The sequence below is a fragment of the Pan paniscus genome, chromosome X (assembly GCF_029289425.2).
Source record: "Pan paniscus chromosome X, NHGRI_mPanPan1-v2.0_pri, whole genome shotgun sequence".
In the NCBI taxonomy this organism is placed as follows: Eukaryota; Metazoa; Chordata; class Mammalia; order Primates; family Hominidae; genus Pan; species Pan paniscus.
Window position 1 is genome coordinate 46,646,591 of NC_073272.2, and position 12,734 is coordinate 46,659,324.

The 12,734-nt window shown below is 36.2% G+C and overlaps 1 protein-coding gene across 20 annotated transcripts in view; it reads left to right on the plus strand.

Moving 5' to 3' along the window:
* The window catches only part of KDM6A (lysine demethylase 6A), a 235,090-nt gene that overhangs the window by 137,728 nt on the left and 84,628 nt on the right, over positions 1-12,734 (plus strand). For all 20 annotated transcript variants that reach the window (XM_003808365.5, XM_057301150.2, XM_057301151.2 and 17 more), the window contains one exon: positions 8,663-8,783. In XM_003808365.5, the coding sequence (XP_003808413.1) occupies positions 8,663-8,783 (121 nt within the window). The remainder of the gene's footprint in view (positions 1-8,662; positions 8,784-12,734) is intronic.

The following is a 12,734-nucleotide window of genomic DNA, read 5'->3' on the forward strand; positions in this document are numbered from 1 at the left end:
AGAGAGTTTGTTTTTATTTGTAGAGATGGGGCCTCCCCCTATGTTGCCCAGTCTGGTCTTGAACTCCTGGCCTCAGGGCATGCTCCCACCTCAGCCTCCCAAAGTGCTGAGATTTACAGGCATGAGCCCCCACGCCGGCATCATCATTTGTTTAAAAAACAAAACTACATAGCAGTCACTTGCCTTTCCTATAGAGTTTTGATGATCAAGTGAGATACAGTACATTTTATAAAATGTAAACCCAATGTAGATTTTTTTTTTTTTTTTTTTTTTTTGGTCAGAGTCTCACTCTGTCGCCCAGGCTGGAGTGCAGTGGCACGATCTTGGCTCACTGCAACCTCCGCCTCCCGGGTTCAAGCGATTCTCCTGCCTCAGCCTCCCAAGTAGCTGGGATTACAGGCGCCCACCACCATGCCTGGCTAATGTTTTTGTATTTTTAGTAGAGACGGAGTTTTACCACGTTGGCCAGGCTGGTGTCGAACTCCTGACCTCAAGTGATCCGCCCACCTCAGCCTCCCAAAATGCTAGGATTACAGGTGTGAGCCACCACACCTGGTGACATTTTTTATTTTTAGTGTATCTGACCTTTTCAGAGTCCCTTCTGTGCTCCAGAATTTTAAGCTCACGGGTGAATTCTGTGGGAGTCCAAAGGAAGGTGATTGAGTGGCAAAATGTTACAACTCTGTCATATACCTATTGGGCACCCTGCATACTTATTACAGAGCGTTTACATATGCATTGACAATGATTTTATATGGTTTCCCTAAAGAGGAGGCTTTATACATGGATGGTTTTTCCTAGTATCCTTTTTCTTCCCTCTTAGCTTTTGGTCTTGTTGGCTTTTGATCATGTGTGGAAGCACTGCTTTGTTAGAGAATACCTGTGTGTATATAGTGTATTATAATGATTCAGATCACTGGTTTTCTTTGTAAATCTTAGGAAGGTATAATTGATTTTTATGAAGAAGCTTTGTAATTTTATTCTCTATTAAATTATCCTAAATAAAGCCTCCTAACTTCATGTTCAGTGTATTGTATTTAAAACCAAAGATAGATTAGGACTGTTTTAAAATCTTTCAGTTTCTTTAATAGCCTACTTATAGAATTCAAATTCTAAACTTCTAGAATTAGAAGTAGTCTTAGAGATAATTTAGTTTTTCCCCCTTAATTTTGTAGATGGAGAAAGCAAGGGTGTGTGTGTGTGTGTGTGTCAGTCAGTATTACATAACTGTTGAGTGGCAGAAGCAAGCTTATGCTCATAGTCTCCAATCAAATATTTTATTGTACTCTGTCCCCAGGTTTTAAGATTGAGAGGTGGTTATTATTTAATCAGTATTTGTCATTGTTCACTTGAGCACATTGATATAATCTTTATGGCCAACTAGAAATAATTTAGGTGAAACCTGAGGGGAGGAACTCTTCTGTTCTACCTCATATCAGCCAGTTTTCGCATACCTATGGCAATTTGTAAGCCTCTCTGTGTACTGGGGTTAAGAACATAAAGTTAGTAATGAGGTGAACCTGTCAATAGTTCAAATGTTGATTGCTTTAATAAGCATGTGGCCATGTTAAGTTAGCAGGCTTGTAGCTGTGATTCCTTATCTACATATGATTTCTATATTTTTCAGTTGACCTAAGAAATGAAACTGAATGATATAAGAACAATGCAATGTCTACATTAATAAGTGCCCCCTGCTCTGTTGATCCTGTTCTGGTTACCATCATTTTCTCATGTCTTGAGTTTCAATTCTTACAGCTGCTTCCTAAAATGATACATCTCACACCCTATCTTATGAATTCACTCTGGCTGTGTTTTTCTCTTACTAATCAAATGTTCTTTCACAAATTTGCCTCACATTTTTGCTTTAACTTGCTATTTCTTTAACAGCTATAAAATTAGAAAGTATGGGGTAGGTGCTTGGTGATAGTTTTAGAGTACAGCCTTAATTGATTGGAGCTTATTTAGGTTAAAACTACTTTTGTGTTTTATTTGTAGATACTTGCTGATTACTGGGATCAGGAATGTTTTAGTCACATGTCAGGTTCTTTGGGATCTATTGAGAAATGTTTCTAGGGATGAGTATGGGTTTTTGTTTTGTATTGTCAGCATGAAGAATCTGCCTATGATGTTTCAGAGTGTTGTATCTCTGGTACATTTATAATTTAAGTAAAATTTGGTATTTGCTAATTGTGTCTGTTGGCATTTGTTGAGGTTAAGCATTTTATGATAATGTGTGTGACCAACGTGTGTCTGAGTTGGTGACTTAAAATATTGAGAGCAATTTTATTAGCTATAGTGTTACTCTTAACCTATTGTCATCTTATGCTACCTATTTTTTATTTCAGAGTTGATTTTATTGGTCAGCCTCTAGATAGTTCAATTATTTGGTCAGTTTTTCCAGTATCAGTTGCAGCCTCTTCTTAGACAGAGGAGCCCAGTCAACTGTTCCATCCTCATTGGACTTACGGTAACAGCTATGCTGTTATTTTACTCAGTAATCTGGGACCAAACTTAAAAGATACCCAGAAGGATAAAGGAAGACATAGAAGCAGAGTGTAAAATATATGCAGCGGAGTGCTAGAAACCAGTCTCTAAAAAGCCATTGCTTTACATGTGCATGCATGCAAGCCCCTGCATTCACTTGTTCTTATTCATTAAGGTGGCTCTTTGCTAGGGGATACCTTGAACTGAGCTCCTTGCCTTTGGAAGGAAACCTATATCCTAGGGTGAGAGTAAGTGAAATACAAAGCAAGGAAAAGTTAGACTAAAAAAAGATAGTTGGGGGAAAAGATAAAGTCAGTACAATAGAAATCATTCTTCCTTGTATAGCTTATAGCCATCTCTCTAAATATATCTTCCTAAGAATCCTTATTAACTATCTCTGTCCTGTAACCTTTTTCCTTCTTTCCATTCCATTGATCAATATCAGAATGGTCTTATGGCAGCAAATGTAAGAGATACTGTGCTAGAAGCATAGGATTTTGGAAATTAAGCCCCCAAATATAATTGACAGGCCTAATAAGGAAATGTGATAATTATTACTTTGACATAAAAAAGGATTAGGAGAACGAGGTAGAAATGAATTCAGAAAGACAGAAATATTAACAAATTACTACTAAAGTTTTCTTTTTTCTTTTCTCTTCTTTTCTCTTTTCTTTCTTTTCTTTTCTTTTCTTTTTTTTCTGAGACAGGATCTCAGTCTGTCACCCAGGCTGGAGTGTAGTGGCACAATCACGGCCCACTGAAGTCTCAACCTCCCGGGGCTCTAGTGATCCTTCTACCTCAGCCTCCCGAGTAGCTTGGACTACAGGCTTGAAGGCTTGAACCACTATGCCTGGCTAATTTTTTGTATTTTTTTTTGTAGAGATGAGGTCTCACTGTGTTGCCCAGGCTGGTCTTGAACCCCTGGGCTCAAGCAGTCCTCCTGCCTTGGCCTTCCAAAGTGCTGGGATTATAGATGTGAGCCACGGAGCCTGGTGTAAAGTTTCTGTAGGATTCATTTTCATAGCACTGTACTAGTCACAAGTGTTCTTAGGGGTGTAGGAATTTCTACTCTCCTGTATAGTCACTGCTTTGGGTTCAGTAAAGAAAACGAATAGTGGTTTTAATGATGTTCTTACAGCTTTTTGATGGAACGAAAGAATAATGCAACATAGACCTAATGCATGGTGGTACCATTGATTCTGAGGCTTGTCTAGCATGGAGCCTGGCAAACATTGTATTTTTGAGCTATCATGATACAAACATACTCTTACATTTCCATTGAAATTAAGCAGTTAATGTTAACATGTTTTGAGTTTATTATATATACTTTTATTTTGGAAAATAACTAGCAGATTTAAGGCAGTTCTGATAAAGTTACACTTAAACAGTGATACATAGATTGCTAGATAAATTTTGGAAGGGCTTTGATTAATTAGGCTTCAGGGAAATTGTGAATAAAAACATAAATCTTGCAATAGGGTAGGGGAAAGAAAATAATCCCACTCCTGAAGTGATGAAATGAAGAGTGGCTAGAGAGGAGAAAAGAACCAGGACAGGTGATATATTAGCAACTGTCAGTGTGAATAATCCAGGGTATGACATTTCTAATTTAGCCTCACATTTAAGGTCATTTCTGATTCAACCTCAAATGATCCTTCTAGCCTACTGCTCCCCTAAATATTAATATATTCTTTGTGCCAGTCACAGTGTATTAACATTTCCCTGAAAACATCTTAAGCATTTTTTTTAACCTATGTGACTTTTGCCTTCTTCCATCTCAACCTTTTAAAACCTTACCTACCTGTCCCTTACTTCATCAAATGTTTCTAATTATTTAGAAACAACTTCTAAATTTCCTAATATATATGTATATCTGTGTTGTGTATGTATGTGTTATAACTAAATTAGAGCTAAAATATTCTTTTATTAGTATGAAAATTTGTGGAATTAGTTGATTTATCCCTTCATATATCTCTGTGAGAAATCTCTTGTTCAGCCTATTAGCCTCAGAGAACTTAAAGTTTTATTTATTTTATTTTATGTATGTATGTATATATGTATTTATTTGTTTGTTTATTTATTTGAGACAGAGTCTCACTCTGTCGCCAGGCTGGAGTGCAGTGGCACAATCAAGGCTCACTGCAACCTCTGCCTCCTGGATTCAAGCTATTCTTCCGCCTCAGCCTCCTGAGTAGCTGGGACTACAGGCGCGTGCCACCACGCCCAGCTAATTTTTGTATTTTTAGTAGAGATGGGGTTTTACCATGTTGGCCAGGATGGTCTCTATTTCTTGACCTCATGATCCACCCACCTTGGCCTCTCAAAGTGCTGGGATTACAGGTATGAGCCACCATGCCCAGCCAACTTAAAGTTTTATTATGTGTCTTTCCAAATGTACTGGAACTGTGCTAAGAATATTAATACTATTATTTTTACTATAGTTTTAGAGGAGGCTTTAAAAATGACTTTGTAGAAGTCTTATTAAAAATGACCATTGTGAAATATATTCAGCACATGTATATGTTTTTTGTAGGTAGTGTTATTGAGGTTTTAGCTTTATATCATTTTCTTTTTAAAATGGTTAACAGTGGCAAACTTTAAATGAAAAAAACCTTTAAACTGAAAATCTATAGAAACTATTTTGATGATATAAAAACTATATTTTTCAGATTTTAAGAAAAATGCCAATGATACCATGCAGAGCAATGTGCATTTCTTTTGTTTCGTTAGAGAATATGCTTTAAGTATTTGAAAACTGTAAACCTTTCCAGGGAATTGTATCATAAAAGTATTTATGGTTTCTGGTAGCTATTTCTCATGTTCTAAAATTCCGTCAGTCAGAATTCTGAGGTTACAGAAATTGAATGTGTTAATGATTTAGTCTAGTTTGTGCCATAGAGATCATGTTGTGGCCACCTGCATTTTGGTGAAATATGAATGCAGTAAGCTGATGACCAAAATTAGAATGTAGTCTGAGTGTTACCTATTTTCTCTACCCTCCCACTCCCTCAACTCTTAACTCTAAACTCTTAACTCCAAATCCACCTTCCCTTGTACTTCCTTCTCCCCCTCCCCCAGTATTTTTATTTCTTATTTATTTACTTATTTGTTTTTCTTGGGATGGAGAAACCTGAAGACGCACACAGGAGAAGAACATGGAAAAGTTTAGAAAAGGAAATGAACTTACATGTTCGAATAATGTGTTTTGTGTTAGAAGAACTGATCACTAAAGAAGTCCCATCAATTAACTGTAAATGTGATGGCACCAGTAAACATCTATTAAATTTAAACCCTTTGCTGTATTATTTTAGGATATTAAACATAGAAGAGAAATATAGGCCTCAAGGAATACACTTGGAAAAACTGGAGACAGCACACTGATAGGTAGTGAATGAAATGATTTGATTGTAAAGTAGACCTAACTGCTGGTTTACACTAAGCAAAATTGTCGTTGACCAGTTTAGGTGGTGTGTCTTGACGATAATAGTGGATTTAGAGGGCAGCAGATGAATCAAAATATTAGAGATCAGGAGAATTAGTAAGGAAAAGCAGTGAAGTCAGGAGAACCAGTATTTAAGAATTCCTGAGATAAGCCAGTTTATAGCTGAGGAGGAGCAATAATAGCGGTAGAAGAAGAAATGGGAGTTGAATAAGTACTGCTCACCCATCTTAAGTGCAACATGGAGATTTTATTTATAGTATCATAATTGTTAGGCAATCATAGGAGCCACACGTTTGAGGGAATATGTACAAGCCAGAGCAGAGCAAGGAAAGTCCTTAAGGAGACTATTTCAGTAATCTAGTAATGAGATACAGAAGCAGAAGATTGGGTCTATAAGGTTTTCGATTAGAGATAAACTTAGAAAGAACAACGAGGAGAACTTTGATTATATATATATAGGTTGCACCTTGTCCTGGGCACTTAATAGTCCCTAAAGAGTAAACGTAGACGACTGCTGTTATTTGGAACATGTGTTTTTTGCCTATAGATTAATAGTGTGTTTTTTTACCCCAGTTTGTTAACAGACATAGAGAACATGTTAAACCCATGTTTCTTTGCGCCCGTGTGACATTGTGAACTAAGTGGAAAAGATGTCTGTGCTAAAGGCACCCATGGAGTAAAACATATCCACAAATACTGTGTTTAGGGAAAAGGCTAGAAATGGAAACTGAGAGTAGGAAATATTGCACCTGAGGGGCTGTTATTGTACTGTGTTCCTTCTCCTTCTCTTCCTGACATACCCTTTGTTATACCTTTTTCCTTTCCTGAATTCTTTGTTATTTCTTTATTCTTTTCCACTTTCATTCTTTTTCTTTCATATCTTTGACTCAGGCCTGCCTGGGTTTTTTATTGGCATGTGTGGACATTGCTTAGTTCTGACCCATTCCATTAGAGAGTTTTCTGGTCCTATAAGGTAAGGTTAAGAAGCATTATCCATAATTTTATTATTATAAAATATAACATACCTACAGAAAAATGCATAAATCGTCATTGTATATCTTAACATGTTGTTATAAAATAAACATTCATGTAATCACCACCTCCATCAAGAAATAAAATACTGCTATCACCTCAGAAGCTTCTAAAAGTCTTTGTATACCCTTTCCCAGTCACACCATATGTTTTAATTGGCAGCATTTATTGCTGCAGTTGTCCTCGTCCTAACCCTTTTGATGCCTTTTCCAAACATGTGACTTGCCCCAACCCCTAAGTGTACGTTGATTAAGTAGGAAGCTGCCTTTAAATGAGAATGGTAATTTACCACAGTTTTTGCCTGTCAGTCCTTTAACTCTCCTCTCCTGCCTCAAAGCCTATATACATCAGATAATAACACACATACCCCACCTACTTAAAAATCCACCTAACAGATGGATACCCAGCTCCCCTTCAGAAGAAAGTACTGTCATAATCAGGGTAAAGGTGTCTGATGCCAGACCTGTGTTCCACCCCTCACTGCCATCTGCAATAAACACTACCTTTTAGGACTCTTAATTTTATAGCAAAAGTGTACATAACCATTCACACTTTTTTGGGAAGTAAATAATGTATGAATTGATGAAAGTAAAGTTACTAAATACATGAAGTATTATTTTGCTCTATTTTGTGGCTATGATGTTTCGAACTATTTTATACAAAAGATTGTTTTTGTTTTGAAAGCATCTAAGATTCTAAATAGCCACTTTAAGGTCTGTAGGGGTAGAGATAATTGATTAAAAGTTTTGCAAATAATATATTAGCTTGTGCTTGGAAGAAGCTTTAAATCATGTAGAGGAACCTAAAATGATACTGAATATACTGTTATATCTGATATAACCTTCAAAATTCAAAGTAGACATTTTTCTTTGTCATTATTTTAATATTTATTTTTGAGTAGGTAATACAGTCATATGATCAAATTAAACAATATAATAATGTATTCAATGAAAAGTGTTTCTTTCCCCAACCCCTGAACTTGTTCTATTGGTGATCAAAACATTTTATAAAAGATACAATGTGAATTTGGGGCAAAGATGAACTGATAGACGAAGAAAAGCGGAATGGAATAGAGAAGTAGACCTACACAAATATGGGTATTTGATTTAGGACACAGTGGCAACATAGAGTTTTGGAGTAAGGATGGTCATTTCTACAAATGGTGCAGGTACTATTGGATATCAGTTTGGAAAATATGAAGACCGTCTCTTAACCGCACATAGTATAAAAGATAAGGTACAGATGGTTTGTAAGCCTAAATATGAAAGACAAAAATGTAAACTTTTAGAAAGAAGACTTATTTTTATAGAGTAGACCAGAAACAAGATTAATCCCATATCCTTAAAAACTTTCCTGTCTGCCCCACCCTGTTTTCCCCTAGGAAATTTCAGAAACAATGAAATCAGTTATTTCTACTGATAATTTGATTAAACCATGGAATACTGTCTGTTTGAATAATTTAGAATAAATTCAACCTATCTTCCTTCCCCTTTATATCAAATTAGATTATATACGTTTAATTATATAAAAGGTCCATATGCCCCTTTTCAATTTTACTTTTTTAGTATTTATTAACATCATTTTTATAAAACCAACATTTCCTTTAAAACAATATTGCATCAAACAGAAGTTTCAATGTACTACCAAGCAAGAATTCATGCACGTGTTAAAAAGTTAAGATATCTTATGTCTATATTCTTTCAGGGCAATTAAAGCATTTCAGGAGGTGCTTTATGTTGATCCCAGCTTTTGTCGAGCCAAGGAAATTCATTTACGACTTGGGCTTATGTTCAAAGTGAACACAGACTATGAGTCTAGTTTAAAGGTAGGTTGTTGGGTTTTTTCAAGATACAATGTTTAATTTTGTGGTTTTTTTGTTTTTGTTTTTCTTAAATATTAGAGCATTGAGAAATGTTGGAATTTATATTGGCACTTTAAAAGAAAATTTGAAAATTCAGGTGACAGAACTGTTTATCAACTGTGAAGTAGAGTTTCAAGGTACAAAGTAGTTATGCTAAGACTTCCATGGTAACATTATACAATTACACTTTAAAAAAAATAGTTTTAACTAAGATCTGTCATCAGGAAAGGGTGAAGGTTTCAGTCTGTTTGGATATGTAAATAACTCCTCTAGAAATGATTTGCCACTGTAGAGTTCAGAACCAGCTGAATGGTTCTGAATGGATGTTTTTCTGTGACCCAATCATTGACCCTGTTTCCATGGGTCTCAGTACTTCTACCAGCAGAAGCACATCTTATATTTAAATTAGAAAAAAGAGTGTTCTCTGCAAGGCATTTGGACTGTTGGTTTGTGAGCATAAACATTGTGGGAAAAGATGATATGTTGTTGATTAACTTCGTATCCATGGAAATGTGATATTTCTCCAGTTTTTAATTTTTCATTGAGTTTTTTATGCTGTCTGAACCATCAATTTAGGTCTTGCTGGGCTTTTTCTGAAAATAGTGCTTTCCTGCCCAACAGAGGAATTATGTTTTGAAAGGAGTAGCAGTTTTAGGAAAAAGTTTAAGTTTTTGTGAATTTATGTTTATTGTTTATAATGGTTGTTGTATTCTGAATCTCCATTGCAGACTATCTTGATTCTAAAGGAAGGGTGGTTGGGGAGATAAAGAATGACATTCAAGTAGATTGTAATTTGAGCTCACTAATAAGGAACTACTGAAGGTTAAAAATAAAAAAAACTGTACTCAAGAGTGTCTAATTGTTCTAGATTTTTAAAGTAGAAAACTATGCAAGTACTGTTTCTACCTTACATGAGTTAAAAGAACAATACTGATGATGTTAAAGAGAAAGGGAGATACAACCAAAAACACTAAAAACAGTAGATTGCGAAGAATTTAGATCACACAGTGGTTGAAGGTAAGTGCAGTCGAGGAATAAGTTCCAGGGTAAGTGCAGGGTGCAGGTAGTGTGGAGAATGAGGGATGCCTGGAAGTTACCACTTTTCCTCAAGCTTAGAGTAGTAGCATTTCTGACACCATACTGTGGGATGTCAGCGGATATGAACTGGAAAATAAGTTTATAAAGCTGCCTCACATTTTTTTTTGCAGTTTCTATTAGCTATCAAAGACTCTTAAAATGTCTTATAATACAGAATAAACATTTAAGCATTTCACATGCTTATTATGTTGCAGAAGTGTTTTTGGTAAATGTTGCTTAGGAAATACATTTGAAGGGAAAAGCAATCAGATGTGTTCCAAATTATGGAATGTGACTATGCGTGTATCAGTACAGTGATACCTTAAGTAATTCTAAAGATGCAAAATTCCATTTAAATGAAAGTGGCGATATTTAAAATCTCCTTTAATCAAGGGAAACAGTGTTTCATGGCCGATTGAAAGTGTTCTACTTAACTTAACCTTGGTGGGAACATTCCTGCATACCACTTTTATTTGTTCAGGTAGAAAGTCTAAAAAGTCAAGTCATGGTGATCTTAGCAAAATTGCCTTAAGTGAGGGCAGCCTTCTTTTGGGGGGACTTTTACCTTTAACGAGTCCATGGTATTTCTCGTCTCTAGAGTGTGAAGGTTTCATTTGATTTTTATCTCATCCTGACTTTGGCTTTTTCAGCCCTCTCTCTAGTATTCCTTATCTATTTTAAGAAGAATTTGGGCATGAACATTTTTAGTCAAAGAGGAGGAGGTATTTTAGTTTATTACTAAAGTGCTTAGCATTCAGAATGAGTGAAGGTAGGAATAGAAGGAATGATATCCCCCTTTAGGTGGTTTTCCATTTTTCTAATACTTCACCTTCATCTGGATAAATGTGGAACCTCTGATGGCTTTTCCACAACATTAAGCTGTTTTCTAGCACAGTGTGTTGGTATAGATGCTTTTTAGGCTGTAACCTCAGGGACTCCAACTCAAATTGGTTAAAATAATAAAAAATATGCTCCTATGTGAAGTCTAGCCTTCAGGATTGGTTGATTCAGCTGATCTAAGGTTTCATCAAGGATTCATTTTCTTCTCAGTTCTGTGTTGGCTTTTTCTAAAGGCTGGTTGCTCTGCTTAGTGTAATGCTGGCATATAAGTGCATAGTAAATGATGATGATCATTTCATGTAGGAGAAAGATCCTGGTTGCCTGTTGATCTCTTCAAAAATACTTCACCTTGCATCTTATTGGCCAGAAATAGGCCACATGGCCATTCCTAATTGATTTCTTATCAAAGGAAATGTGGTTGCTCTTAGACTAGTTATGCCCAGTCTTTGAGAATTGTTCAAATCTGTAAGTAGTTGTTATCCAGTGGAGGGATAGGGTGGGTAAAAAGGATATTTTGGTATGGGGAGTGGTGTGAACAATCTGTCCGTTACAGATCAGATCTTCTCTATCCCATTTCCTTTCCCTCTGCCCAAGTGTGTATAATACTTTTTGGATGGTAAACTATTTAAATAAAATACAGCGTATTTTCATAATAGATTCCTTTTTTTTCCACCCACACATGAAATGAATTGTAGGGCCTCCTGTTGTGTTTCTGTCACTGGTGATAACTTTCTCACAAAATGTGTCTCTGAAATTCTGTGTTGGTGCTGTGTAAACAGCTCTCAGAGCAAACCAACTTGGTTTTCAAAAGTTTGACCCTGCCGCATATCTTCGTGACCTTGAGTAAGATTTCTGACTCTTGATTTTCTCTGTGTCTGAAGAACTAGAATAATTATAGCCACCCACATGATTGATATAAAGGTGAATATATGTGTGTGTTTGTTTTTATGTGTGTGTAGTTTTATATCACTAGTTTTGGGGGAACAGGTGGTGTTTGGTTGCATGGAAAAGTTCTTTAGTGGTGATTTCTGTGATTTTGGTGCACCCATCACCTGAGCAGTGTATACCGTACCCAATGTGTAGTCTTTTATCCCGCACCCCCTTGCCTCTCTTCCCCGAGTCCCCAAAGTCCATTATCTCATTCTTACACCTTTGCATCCTCATAGTTTAGCTCCCACTTCTAAGTGAGAACATGTGATGTTTGGTTTTCCATTCCTGAGTTACTTCACTTAGAATAATGGTCTCCAACTCCATTCAGGTTGCTGCAAATGCCATTCTTTCCTTCCTTTTTGGCTAAGTAGTATTCCATGATGTATATACCACATTTTCTTTATCCACTCATTGGTTGATGGGTATTTAGGCTGGTTCCATATTTTTGCAATTGCAAATTGTGCTGCTATAAACATGTGTGTGCAAGTGTCTTCTTTATATAATGACTTCTTTTCCTCTGGATAGATATCCAGTAGTGGGATTGCTGGGTCAAATGGTAGTTCTGCTTTTAGTTCTTTAAGGAACCGCCACACTGTTTTCCATAGTGGCTGTACTAGTTTACATTCCCACCGGCAGTGTAAAAGTGTTCCCTTTTCACCACATCCATGCCAACATCTGTTATTTTTTGATTTTTAAATCATGGCCATTCTTGCAGGAGTTAGGTGGTATCGCATTGTGGTTTTGATTTGCATTTGCCTGATCATTAGAGCTGTTGAGCATTTTTTCCCTATGTTCGTTGGCCATTTGTATATCTTCTTTTGAGAATTTTCAATTCATGTCCTTTGCCCACTTTTTGATGGGATTATTTGTTTTTTTTTTCCTTGCTGATTTGTTTGAGTTCCTTGTAGATTCTGGATATTAGTCCTTTGTTGGATGCCTAGTTTGCGAACATTTTCTCCCACTCTATTGGTTATCTGATTACTCTGCTGATTATTTCTTTTGCTGTGCAGAAGCTCTTTAGTTTAATTAGGTCTCATCTACTTACCTTTGTTTTTGTTGCATTTGCTT